Source organism: Tinamus guttatus, unplaced genomic scaffold, assembly GCF_059628265.1.
Source record: "Tinamus guttatus ecotype Peru unplaced genomic scaffold, ASM5962826v1 Tinamus_guttatus_pri_ptg000171l, whole genome shotgun sequence".
In the NCBI taxonomy this organism is placed as follows: domain Eukaryota; kingdom Metazoa; phylum Chordata; class Aves; order Tinamiformes; family Tinamidae; genus Tinamus; species Tinamus guttatus.
Genome location: NW_028288705.1, coordinates 3,190,944 through 3,204,638, shown reverse-complemented (window position 1 = coordinate 3,204,638; position 13,695 = coordinate 3,190,944). Strand labels below are relative to the sequence as shown.

General features: G+C 43.6%; 1 protein-coding gene across 1 annotated transcript in view; it reads right to left on the bottom strand.

Moving 5' to 3' along the window:
* Nucleotides 1-8,113, bottom strand: part of TBC1D15 (TBC1 domain family member 15) — a 29,074-nt gene extending 20,961 nt beyond the window's left edge. The window contains exon 1 of the mRNA XM_088522942.1: nt 7,988-8,113. Within this exon, the coding sequence (XP_088379068.1) occupies nt 7,988-8,011 (24 nt within the window). The 5' untranslated portion in view covers nt 8,012-8,113. The remainder of the gene's footprint in view (nt 1-7,987) is intronic.
* Between the last annotated feature and the right edge of the window lie 5,582 nt (nt 8,114-13,695).

Here is a 13,695-nt window from a genome sequence, read left to right as displayed (position 1 = left end):
TGAATATTTCACAAAGAAATACATAATTTTAAAAGCAAAACAGATTTCAAAACTAATCAGACATTGGTGTTATACTTCTTCACTACTGCAACACCAATTTCTCTTTCTCAATGTATTTATTTTTCAGACTTTTTAAATCATCACATTTTCTATCAGGCAAATTAGCTAAAAAAAATAGGTCTTTAAGCTTAACAAGCTATACACAGCTAGATCGGCTAGATACAGAGCTTAAAATCAGTTGAAGTCCTAAGTATGAACCAAAGTTATCAAGTACCAGGACGGCTTTGCCAGAAAAGCCTTCTACCAGTATAAATGATACTGCCAGAAGTGTTACATGTGATTTTACTCAATATCACAAAGTAAAATTTGTCAGTCTAGAAACACTCTCTCTAGTATATTATACTAGCTCTTCTGTGCCAAAGCATCCTTACTAAAGACGATGCTTTTCTTTTCAATCCATTAATCACCTTTCAGAAACACAAACTTCTCTTTTCACTGGAAAAGAAAAAAAATCCCCCAGTGCCACCTTTAGTGGGTGAGTAACTGAAGAAACCCATACTACCCCACAAAGCCCCAACAGCCCCTCCTTGCTGCCCCTGTGCCCCATTGAAAAAGGTGATGAAATCAAAGTACCAAGAACACCTTCCGAGGTTGGTAGAACAGGATTTTCCACGCTGCAGTCCACTTTCCCCATTACTCCAGAAAGAAACTTCTCCAAGTTCAATAGGCCAGACAGCCAAGCTGCTGCATTTCATTCTTACCTACCAGGACAAACCTTGCAGTAATTCCTCCAACAGTTACTGAGCATTAATACAACAGAACTGTTGAAGTACTTTTTTAACCATTGAAAGAAAAAAAAAGTCACTAAACCTAAAAAAAGCACATCTAAAAACTACTAGAACAGCTTATCCCATAATAAAACAGCTATGAAAAACTGCCATTTTTGACTTATGTGAAACACCAAGTTGCTCTGCTTCCCTGTACTTTATAAGATGATTATAGAACAAGATTACAAATTAAAAATGCTGTTATGTACTTTTATAGCATATCTTATAGCAAAATTTAATTTGTGATTGTTTTTTTTCTGACTAGTATTACAGCAATGATAAACTATTAGTCAATTAAAGCAGAGAAAGTAACATCAGATTACATGAATAATTACTAATAAAGAAGGTATAAAATTAGTATTCTAAGTTAGGACACAAACAGGCTTAAATCGAACATCATCCATCAATACGATTTTATTCCATAGTCAGACATTGCTTAGCTCAACTCAGTACAACACACAATCCACCAGGACCCTGCTCAGCCCAATGCCTGGCCCCTGGGCACACACATGGGCAGCCAAGGGAGCAGAGACGTTTCCACAGGCCTCCTGCCCAAGCAGCAGGTTCCTGCCAAACATGTAGCTGGGTATCTTGAGAGAGGGAGAGGGAGAACACGTAGTGAGCGTGGCAGAAAGATGAGGAGCACTGTTAAAACACTTGGAAGTGTAGAGGGTGTGCAACCAAGAATCTGTGTAGTCATGCCATGGACAGGCATGCACAGAGACAGTAGAGGGAATAGACATAAATCGGGGAGCATAAAGAGCTCCTGTCACCCTATTATTCTTAGGGGTTAAAGTAATCGTAACTCCCAAAACATGAGGTTTTATAAATCTACCAGCATTTCCTGTGCAGGTAAGTGTTCCACTTCCTTTTAAGTCTTAATAACTTTTTGGCTTCAGTGACAAAAGACCACAATTTAAAACTTCCTTATTATTCAATGTGTAAAAAGAATGCAACAATTTTAACAGTATCACCTGTTCAGTTGCTTGAATATCCTTCTTATATTATTAAACAAGAAAACAAGCTACTGGCTTATCTCCTTCTGTACTACTCATTATTGTAAATATTTTATTATGATCTCTCTTTCAAAAATGAGAAGCAGGAAGTGGAGCTCAATCTTTCATTTTATTTTCATATGATCAGAGCAATCACTCTCACTTCTCCTAAGTCTACAACATCAATAATCCTACCATGGCGTAGGGAGAAAAGGAGGCAAAAAGGCAAGTTGGTGTTATTAGTAAGCACACACCACCAGGCACACAATGAATGACATTGTGTCCCCAAGACTCCAATCCCTACTCCAGGACACCCCTCTGCCTCCCCAGGCCACCATCCCCACGGCCCTCAGGAAGATACCAGCGCTCTGCACAACCCACCATGGGAACAGGGCTGCAGGGAAGCAAAGCAGCATCTGCCACACACGCTGCTTAGATGCCTGGGGCTAAAAAGTTGTCCTCCTTTAATGGCCTAACTACTTTGACTTGGATAACAGTAGGTTTGGTAGATTTTCTCTCCTACACAAACATTTGTTGACCTGCTCAAAGAAAGCATCTAATCCTGAGGATCTGTGCATTATATACATCGAAGGGAGATCCTGCTGGCCCAACTACAAAAACACAAAAGAAAAGCCAACGAAAGAAAAATGTTTGACAGAAACACATTAAATTACAAGCAGAGACAAGGCAAATGAGGATGCAAAGTAACATAAGGTTAAACATCATGGAAAATTTAGTCTTTCAGCTGCACATATCTCATCATAACTCAAAGGTTTTCAGATACCTTCTTAAGCTAAAGTTCATTCTATGCAAAACAGTTCCCTTAACATTACAGTTAAATAAGAGTAACCAAATCCAGACTCACCCCCTCACCTATGATATCCTTAAGTTCCTCAGAGGGTTTGGATCATAGGCACAACTGTCTAAGAGATGCCTCAAAAACACTCAGTTAGCAGGTTTTTGGGGGCTGCTCAGTATCACAGGACTTCATGTGTACTGGTTGTTCATGTCTTATTTTTGTCCTGCATTAACTCTCTGTTACAGGTTAGCAATCTGTCAAACACAGCACACTTGAAAACGGAGAAGCAGCTCTCCCAATTAACCAGTCCCACCTTTCACACATGTCAAATTTGCTACCTATGTTCTTATCCAAATCGGTTTCCGCTTTTGCCAAGGAACAGAGTGCACAGGCCCAACACACTGCCAAGAGCATCTCGTGATGGACGGAAACAGCTTGCGGGGCTCACACTGCGACCGAGGCACCGCTCTGCATCGCTCAACAGTCAGGGCCTTGTGCAAGTCCCGACTCTTAACCACTTTTCCGCACAAATTGCTTTGTTTTTCCCCTCAGACTAAAGGATCAGGTGGGAGCTCACAGTGGATCCAACAGTCAAAGTACTCCTAAGAAAGCGACCTTGATATGAAAGCTTCCAAGAGAGCAAATTAAGGAAAGACAGGGCTCTCTATAAACATTAACAGATATATCAGCTGATTAGCATCTTATTTAGGGATTTTAATAGGAGGGAAACAAACAAAAGATGAAAGGCAAAAAGAAACACTACAGACCAAGAAAATCAATTCAATTTAGGCAATGGTTGTCCTTCGGTATCTTACATACATAAAATAGCTTAAAGTTAGAAGAAATACTGATCTTATGATCCACAGAAAATCCAACTCCTGATTAAAAAATAAATGCTTATCTGTGATAAATATAACAAAATTCACAACACTGGAAGCCTCGTATCGTAAGTAAATTTTTCAAGGTCTGCCTTAACTGTGACAAAAAAAAAATCTTAAAGTACCATGTATTCTTGCTTCTTATGAAGAAATAGTGGCATTTCAGTAAAAATAAAGGCAAAGATCCTCAGGCAGTATCACATTGTTTAAATTGTGAGCATTTATAAAAAAATTAATAAAAATAGAAAGAATACACAAGAATTTCAGAATTACCAGTGAACTGCTTGTTTTATACATGAATATAATGAAGCCTTAACTAAATTCAAGAGGCAAAGGCTTCTGTTCACACACACACACACACACACACACACACAAAAAGGATAGAACATTCAGAAGAGACCATTCTGTAAACAGTGAATGATAAAGGCTGAAGAAAATAGTAATCATTTTAAATCAAATGCTTCAAATGATAAAAATAGAACAACATGCCTAATACAGGAGTCTCCAGGCCCCATAATTTAACTAGAAATTACAGTGAGACACTGCTGAAACCACAGGCTACTTCTAAACTAATCTGCCACTGCTATCTGTGTCAATAAATTACCTAAAGGATACAAAGGTAATTATACACACCACGTTTTCTAGTCAAGATAAGTAAAGCTATTAAAATAATACAAAAACAAACAAAAACCCAACAACAATCACTCTTCACAGCACTGCTATTTAATAGCAGCTGCAGTGCTACTTGAACACTCCTAAATGCTGAAATCGCACTGGCTAAACATGTGAGCTTAGACCAAACCTTACTTTCAAGAGCAAGGACACAAGCAAGTGAAACGTATCTTCTCTGACAGTTCATGTCAATTAATAATTTGAGAAAGATCTAACAACACGTATGCCAAAGATATACCAAACTCCAAGAACACAGAAGTCACTCTTATTATAGGTGACCTAAAGAGAGTAATAAGCCAGCCGTTATAATAGCCCATATACTGACAAACTAAAAATTAAAGTTTATACTTCTCCCCACTCAACTTTTTACCTCATTTTCTAATGTTTCCTGTTTTATGGGTGAAGAGCTTTGCTAAGCAGCAGAAGGATATAAAGTGTACCTGTTTTGGTGCATGCCATCAAAAGCACCGAAAATGAAAGATCTTACTGTCAAGTTACTTGCACAAAAATCTGGCAGCTCTAAGACAGGACAGAAAATTGAAGCTCACACTGCTCTAGTGCAGATGGTCCCAAATAATGAATGAGTCATAAACCAAAACTCCACTGCATTAACTTAAGTTTTCTGGAATTGAGTAAACTTGACAGAAAAAAAAAAAAAAAACACTGAACAGAACCTTCCCACATACAAACAACTTCTAAGATTTGAAATAAGAAAACAACTAAGATAAATTTTAAGGAAAGTAGTGCATACAGTCACAATGACGCAACTATGGCTTGGACAGACTGGACAACTGGGCGGTGAGAAACCTTACAAAATTCAACAAGGCCAAGTGCAAGGTCGTGCACCTGGGGAGGAATAACCCCAGACACCAGTACAGGCTGGGGACTGACCTTGTGGAGAGCAGCTCTGCAGAGCGGGACCTGGGTGTCATGGTGGACGACAAGTTGACCATGAGGCAGCAGTGTGCCCTCGTGGCCAAGAAGGCCAATGGGATCCTGGGGTGCATTAAGAAGAGCATCTCCAGCAGGTCGAGGGAGGTGATCCTGCCCGTCTACTCAGCCCTGGTGAGGCCACATCTGGAGTATTGTGTCCAGTTCTGGGCTCCACAGTACAAGAGGGATGTGGAGCTTCTGGAGAGAGTCCAGCGCAGGGCCACAAGGATGATCAGGGGCCTGGAACATCTGCCCTATGAGGAGAGGCTGAGGGAGCTGGGCCTGTTCAGCCCGGAGAAGAGAAGGCTGAGAGGGGATCTAATCAGTGTCTATAAGTACCTCAAGGGAGGCAGTGAGGAGGATGGTGATGGCCTCGTTTCACTGTGGCCACCAACAGAACTAGAGGTAACAGCCAGAAACTGAAACACCAAAAGTTCCACAGGAACTTAAGGAAATTTTTTTTTAACAGTGAGGGTGACAGGGCACTGGAACAGGCTGCCCAGAGAGGTTGTGGAGTCTCCTTCTCTGGAGATCTTCAAAACCCGCTTGGATGCAGTCCTGTGCCACGTGCTCTAGGTGACCCTGCGTGTGCAGGGGGGTTGGACTAGATGATCTCTAGAGGTCCTTTCCAACCTTAATGATCCTATGATTCTCTGTGAACTAAATTTACAGGTCATTTCCCAGTAAATTAGTAAGCTGAAATCACAGCAAGGCAAAAAGAGAGAAGATGACAATATTAGAAGTTGTTAATACCCTAATTTTTGTAACAGCTGAAAAATATACTTAAAAAAAAAGAAGAGCAAGAGGAATTAAGTAAATAAATATAACAAAAAGGCAGCCTGATACATACGGTGTGTTGAAATAGATTATCTCAGAACTCATGAAATTTTCTATCCTATTTAATAGTCCCAGGAGCACTCCATGGGAATTATCTCGTGCAATATTTTGCCAAAAGTAATACCATGCAATAAAAGCTGATAAATGGGACTAAAGAACCCACAAGCTGATATCTACTACTATATCAAAAGTTTACTACCTGAAACACATCACTACAGCACCGCACAAGCGCAAACAAAAGAGGAATTAAATAAGGACACCCACGGCCTATGACAACTTAAGTGAGAACGACGGGGTCTAAACTTGGAGTGAAGTTTCAACAGTTCACAAGCACATCCAGCATCATGATGACATCCAAAACAGCAGCAGTGGGACATGCTCCCTAAACCAGCAGGATATTAACCCTGCAAAAAATAAGTGCACACAGCTCGGAGTTGTTGCAGCTTGCTCAGTCAAATCAGGGAGATCAACTGAGCACCCAAGCAAGTCTGAGGCAGCAGGGGAGAGCTAGAGAAGGACAGACCCTTTCCTATTGATAGCAGTGTTCTAACACCCCATGTTAGGGCCTGATCTGAAGACAGGACTGTCTGACAGAACTGTCATTTTGTTCTCTGTATCAAGTACTTTTATTTTTTAAAATGCTATAATTTAAATAGCAATTACAAACATGTTGCTGAATCAGACGTTAACAAGTTTCATTAGTGTTCTGGATGTGGCATAACTGAAAAAGTTTTGCAACACTTTACAAAATAAATAAAAGGCCAAATAGTTCCTGATAAAAGCAATATGAAAACCAATTATGAGAAATGAAAACACACAGTCCAATAAATTGCTGGACTGAGTTTGAAATGGACAAAACCACAATTTTCACTTATATTAGAACTGAAACAGCAGCAGGATTTCAACACTTATTTTTAAGGCTTTCTAGGAAAACATTGCTTAACAAAACTATGTCTGCATTGAGAGACTGAAAGTGACTTATTTCCTTTTTAGGACTCAACAGAGAAGAAACAGAAAGGTAACTTTTCTTTGCTAACATGCCAGCTTTATTTGCATAGTTGGAAACAGTTGGGAGGATAGTAAAGCCACAGCCTTCAACAGCTGTCAAGAACTCTGCCTGCAACATTTTAAAGCTGTAACAACTCCATCTGAGCAAGTTACCTGTTCCACTCCTGACTAAAACAGGATATATCATGAACCAGCTTCATGAACCAGCTTATCGGCTCAGTCCCTCTATAAACTCTACCACAGAGTTATCTACCAAATTATCTGGTTAACTTAAAATGCTACAGCAGCCTCCAAAAAGCACAATGATAACTTACTATATGCACTCTCTTATGGTGAATTCAGCATGAGCTGAAACAATCACTCACTACCATTTGACAGAAAAGTGAACTGGCTGTACCTAACGCTGGCTAGATACAATCAAACACTTCACTGAGATTGTAAATCTTACAGGATCCCACTTGCTCCGGAGCTCAGTGTTACACAGTAGCTGCTTTAGGATGGAAACATTGACTATAAATATCTGCACAATAAAAAGCACGAGGAGATAACTCAGAACTAAATGGGAGGAGGCAAAGGGGGCCACATGTTCCCCTCCAGGGACTTCAAACCAGGCAGACATCTGGACAAAGACCAACTCCCGAGTTTTTCCATGCATTCCTAAGTTTTTCCTTATATTCCCGAGTTTTCCCTTGCCGAGCTGCGCAGTCTCATTCACAGAGCCTCGGCGAGGCCCGCATGGCGCCTTCGCGTTAAGGGAGCGCCCTAGCAGACGGTACTTTCCTCCACCCTGCCCGCCCTGCGGCAGCGCACGGCGGAGGCCAGCGAGGCCCGAGGTGTTTCCCGAGGCCAGCCCCTGAGGAGGGCACAGCCGCAGAGACGCAGCGCCTCGGCCCGCACACCGGCGGCCGGGCCGGAGGGCGCTGCGACGCGTCCCCTCTGCCGGCCAGGACGGGCCCAGGCCGCGCCGCAGCCCGCGGCCTCCCGCTCGGCCGGGCCGTGCAGGCTCCCTCCCCGCGGCGGCCGCGGCCCCGCCGTTACCTTGCCGCCCAGAGGCGCCGCCATGTTGCCTACGAGTGTTTATGATGACGTTGCGCCCCTCACGTGCTCCCTGGCCGCCCCACAACAAGCCCCGTCGGCCCGCGCCGCGCAGGCGCACTGAGGCGGGGAGGCAGCGGGAGCGCCGCGAGCCGCGCGCGGCCACGCACGAACCCGCCGGGCCGGGCCGAGCGGGGGGGGCGGCGCGGGGCGGGGCGCGCTACCGCCCCCAACGGCCACCGCCCCCAACGGCCGCCGCCCCCAACGGCCGCCGCGCATGTGCCGCGCAGCAGGGAAATGGCGCCCTCTTCATGGCCTCCCGGCCAGCGAGGCAGCAGGACGCGGTGAAGCGCTCCCAGTTATCCAGCAGGGGGGACTGGAGAGCGCAGCGCGCCGCTGCCGGGGGGAACGTGAAGGCTGGAAACATCGCTCTGAAGTGACGGCTGCCGGGCAGCGGCAACTAAGACATTCAGAGTTTTTTTGTTGTTGTTGTTTCTTTGAACAAGATGATTTTTTTTCTAAGACTGTTTGTTATATTCCAACATGTTGCATAAGATACTTCGAGTAAATAATATATCCCCCAGATATGGTTTATTCAAAATGAGTGAATGGGATGCGCACAGGAGAGTGGTCCACACTGTGAAGGAGCTGCACACAGTCGCCTTATAATTTGCTTCTGACTTCTCAAATGTAAAACTCACTTGCCAGATTAATAGCCATACTGTATTTTTTACCATTAGAAACAACGGTTGCTAGTCTCAAGATAAATACTGTTTTATTTCAGGATTGTGACCACCTATCTTGACTGTCTTTCTACATGAACAAGAGTATGGTTTAAAACAGTGCATCCAGAACACAAGTCCTGGTAATAAGCAAATTTTTAAAACTGTAAGGAGATAACAAAAGTGGATGTGATAACTATAAACCAGAACCACTGCTGGTGATGCTGACCACTACCATCTCCTTGGTTCCTGTCTATACTTACTTTCTAAACCCCCGTGTGGCTTCCTGTGTACAGACTGAGAGCCAGGTGGATGGGACACAGCCCTCTTTTTTTTTTTTTTTTTCCCTCCTCATAAAATCATAGAATAATTTAGGCTCAGTGAAAGTTAACCTGTAGCTACATTATGCATTTTTCCTTAAGCTCTCAGCAGTCCCTTGCTCGTTTGTACAATATCTCAATGAAAAATAGTCCGTAGGAATACAGGCATAGTAAGATGCGGTGCTATTTTAGAATCTCTAAAATGTGAACGGTGAGGAACTGCTGCCGTATTCTAAGCTTTGAGACCTGCATACGAATGCTTTGATTCATCTTAAGAATGGGATGTGTTTGACACAGAAGGCAAAACAATTGTTCCAAATACACCTGGTGAGAAGGGAGGGTGTTCAAGACAGCAAGTTTGTGGCTTTATGCACAAAACCAGAGTTGTTTTGAGAGGCATAGAACTACAACTCAAAATAATGTCAGAAGTGCTTTACAGAAGAGGGATGGGAGAAGAGGGCCACTTAAGCAAGGGAGAGGCTAACACAGAAACTGAACTGAAAATTCTGAAAAATGGAGATGTGAAAAGATCCAGGAAATAACCCACTTTTCCCCCCCCCCTCCTCTCCAGATCTTTCTCTTTTTCTTAAAAGTTTTATTCAGATTAATTTTAATTCATTAGAACATGCTGTTGTTGCCAGACCTGTGTTAAAGTAGTCAGTGTTAGTACACAGAACTTGTAGCTCAAAACCTGGCCAAGGAACCAAGAGACAAGAAACTGAAAGGTACCAGACATAGGAAGAGAGTTTCACATCTAAGTTTTACAGAGCATGATCAACAGGCTCCAGGACTCTTCCTGGTAGGACAGTCAGCCCTTCCCTCACCCTCCAAAAGCAGAAGTGTTTCAGAGAGGTCAGTCCCACGGACCTTTCTTACTCCTACCAGATGCCCAAGCACTTTCTAGCCAATTGCCCAAACTACCTCCCCTTTAACAAGTAATCGTTGCATAACAACAGGCATGTCATTATTTAAGATAAAGAACAAAATGACTGTGCTATAAAGTTGCAATATCAGAGAATGGTTGAGGTTGGAAGGGACCTCGGGTACCACGCAGTCCCCCCGCCATGCTCAAGCAAGGGCCGCTAGAGAGCTGCTCCGGATCCTGCCCAGAGAGGGGTTGAATGTCTCCACCGGGGAAGACTCACAGCTTCTCTGGGCAACTTGATCCCGTTTGACCACCTTCACAGCGAAACAGGTACAGTTTTTCTTATGTTCAGACACCGTTATGTTGCGTTTTAGTTCACCTCTTGTCCTTTCACTAGGCACCAATGGGAAAAATCCGCTCCATCTTCTCTATGCCCTCCCATCAGATAATTTCAAGTAATTGATCAAATCCTCTTCTTCAGGCTAAACAAACCCTCTCCCAGGCTCTTCTTGTATGTCCAGGGCTTTCATCACCTTTGCAGCCCTTGGCAGCACCTGCTCCAGCAGGTCAGTATCTTTCTCATACCAGGGAGTCTGGAGGAGGACACAGCAATCCAGACGTGGTCGCACAAGGATGGACAAGGGGTGAAAAATCACTTCCCTCGCCCCGCTGGTGCCACTGCCACTGGCAGTAGTTACTGCCCTCCTAGGGAACCTCCTGCCACACAGGGGTAGCCACAGCACCCCCACCAGCTGCAGATCCCCAGCGCGCTGCCAGAAACTGTTTCTGTCTTTCCTGGGGCTTCTGTTGGTGTCACAGCTGCACTCATAGCTATCACTGCCACGCCAAGAGCTGCAGCAGCTGCTCTCGCGCTGTTACTGTCATACAGCTATTTCAGCACAGCTCCAGGCTCCGTGTGTGTATTCAGATGTATCAGCTGCCCACATACTCACATGAAACATGAAAGCTGGGCCCAGGCAAGACAAGCACTGATTCTTTCAAGTCCTGCCATTAGAGGCTTAATTTGTACAAACGCAGAAACCTCCCAACAGCAAGAGAAAGATAAGTAGGGCTGAAAAAATCTTTCCATTTGGCCTCTTTTTTTTTTTTTTTTTTTTTTTTTCTGCTCCCAGGAAAAGCAGATGCCTTCCAAGCCTTGCTTCAGTGCAGTTTCTCCAGGCTACTCCAGCTCATCACAGGGCACAAATGCACAGTACGCGGGTCTGCTGCGCTGGACTCTGGCCGCAGCAGGCACAGCTCAGAGGAAGCTGCAGGCCGGGCGTCTCAGGGCTACCTCAGTCCTACAAGGTTCCAGGCATCACCTGAATTCCAGGGAAGGTGGCAACGGAGATAGTTCAGAATTTAGCCAAGCTGTGCCATGTGCTTTGCGGGCCGGAGCTCCTTGTGGATAAGGGCACGGTCTAGAAGCAATTTGGATCTTCTGCACTCTCTCACTGTCTCTTCTCTCAGCAAGAAGGAGAGATTAGTCTTTGCGACCTCTTGATATAAGAAAACATGAAAGCCTCACGTGTCCAAGTAGAGCATGCCCAAAGAGTAACATTCCACGTTTGACATCCTCCAGCCACAAAGTTAGACAGGGATAAGGAAAAGGAATGTAACAAACAGATTAGAAAGAAGAAAATCCCCTTCCCTACTAGCTTCTTTTTTTTTTTTTTTTTTGCACAGGGAGTATGAAGATACATGTATGAGCCACAAAGGCAGGATGCTAGGTGAGAAGCCTTCTTCAAGCATTTACAGTATTTCACATATCTCATAACCACAACTATGAGCTGTTTGGTGACATTTTTTTAATCTACATATATCAACTACTAATAGAACCCCTGAATATGAAGGGTCCCAAAACATACAACACCTGTTTAAGGGAACACTATTGTTAACACAGCTGATTACAGGTTTACAATAGCTTTTTGTATAATTTAAAAGAAAAACAAGTATCAAACAAGCAGAGCAGATGCCAACATGAAGCGCTCTGCATTTGCCATGCAGGGAGAAAGCCCTGGATTGCATCAGCCTCCAGAGAGGCTAGCTGGAAACTATCCGAGAGCGATGACTAAACAGAACCCGATCTGTTGTTTGCTGACTGGCACAGACTGCTATTGCCAAAACTACGAATTCAGAAGGTAAAGACAAATGACAGTAGCCTTATTCCTTGCACATAGACATTACACCACCAGCAGCAGGCAACGTTTCCCGGAAAGAGCAGGAACTAACGGAACGGCTGCTCCGAGGTGGGGTGGGCAGTTGTTTTCCCCGTTAGCGGCTCACAAGGCAGCGCTAACAAGGTGCCTGTGCTGCTAACCCCGAACTTGCTTCCCTCTATAACTAACCCTCACCAGCTACTCCAGAGATCTGCTTCCTACATAACCTGAAATCCTTAAGCCGCTGCCCCAGTCATTCACTGGATACTCTGCTTCCTGCTGTTGGAAACATTTGCCCCAGGCCTCTCCTTGCCCCACAACAGGAGGAAGTGCAGACCCACTCTTCACTACTGACTACAGACTCCTCATGAGAAGCTGGCAGTATGTGCGTGTGGGAAAAATCTGCACAGAAACTGTATTTGTTCCCAAAAGCTCCTGGAATTTTAGGGTCTCATGAACAAACTTCTCAAATAGAAAATACATTTTAACATGAAGTTAATGGGATTTAGCTACCATCTTTTATAAAGTGGAAAAAAAAAAAAAAAAGGATAAGGATGGCCAAGGCAGGAACTGTGCAAATTCCCCTTAGGATGTCCTGTCTTTCCTGTTGTTTGCTGCTTACGCTCATTTTATCCATCTAGTTTAAATCCACAGCACTGAATAAAAATATTCACTAGGGAAGTATTCATGAGCACCCACTATACACTTAGGGCACAAATATGACATGAACGTATCACCCAGGGTAAATAAATACCCAGTCTAGATCCCTGGTTGGATGTTTGACTTTCTTGCTGTTCCCCCAGCGGTCAGAGGATTTGCTAGTAGAAAAGCTACCATTAAACCAGCAAATGCAGATCAACAGCAACTGCCTTCCGCAGGGAGCTGTGCCAGGCTCTCAGACACCAGCCTGAGAATCCAACTGCGTTTAGGTGTCACCCGGTTCTCACTGCCGAGGCATAAACCAACATTAGTTGCAGCAACCTTTCTGCATCTGGTTGCCTCTTAAAACCATCTTGGCATCTTATGCTCAGATGGCTCAAACGTTTGTTCTTGCATGTACAACATTAAAAGCCTCGTTTAAAAAAATATATATATATATTAATCCAACCCCTCTGTCCCAGTAATTTTCACCATCTTTGTTTCAAGGATATATAGAAAATAACAATTTTCAGATATGACAGGACCAAGTTTAAGCCTCCCTCTAGTTATTTTCTTACATTTATCTTCAACACAATAGTTTTTACATAGCTGTAGAGCTATTCCCCACTTTTAGTAGTATAATTTCTACATAGATTTTAATCTTCATGGATAGAATGTGTCATACTTACAGTACAACACTGTATGAATTATACACATTCACGGTATGAATTATACAGTTCTTCTCCCTGTATAATCATTCATTTGAAACTGCTTCACTGATTACGGAAGTCCCTTCAGTGATGTGGACTGTTGCATAAGAGACAGTTCAGAATTGCAGCTGCAGCGATGAATTAGGAAAGTTCATGTTTGTGAGGGGGCATAGGTGCTATTTCTGACTGTATCTGTTCTAAAATATGCCCAAACGTGACACTGAGTTTTGTAGGAAGATTCTGTTCAGGTTACCCAGGACCATTAAAATGATGTGTCCTTTTCAGTATTGGTGCCA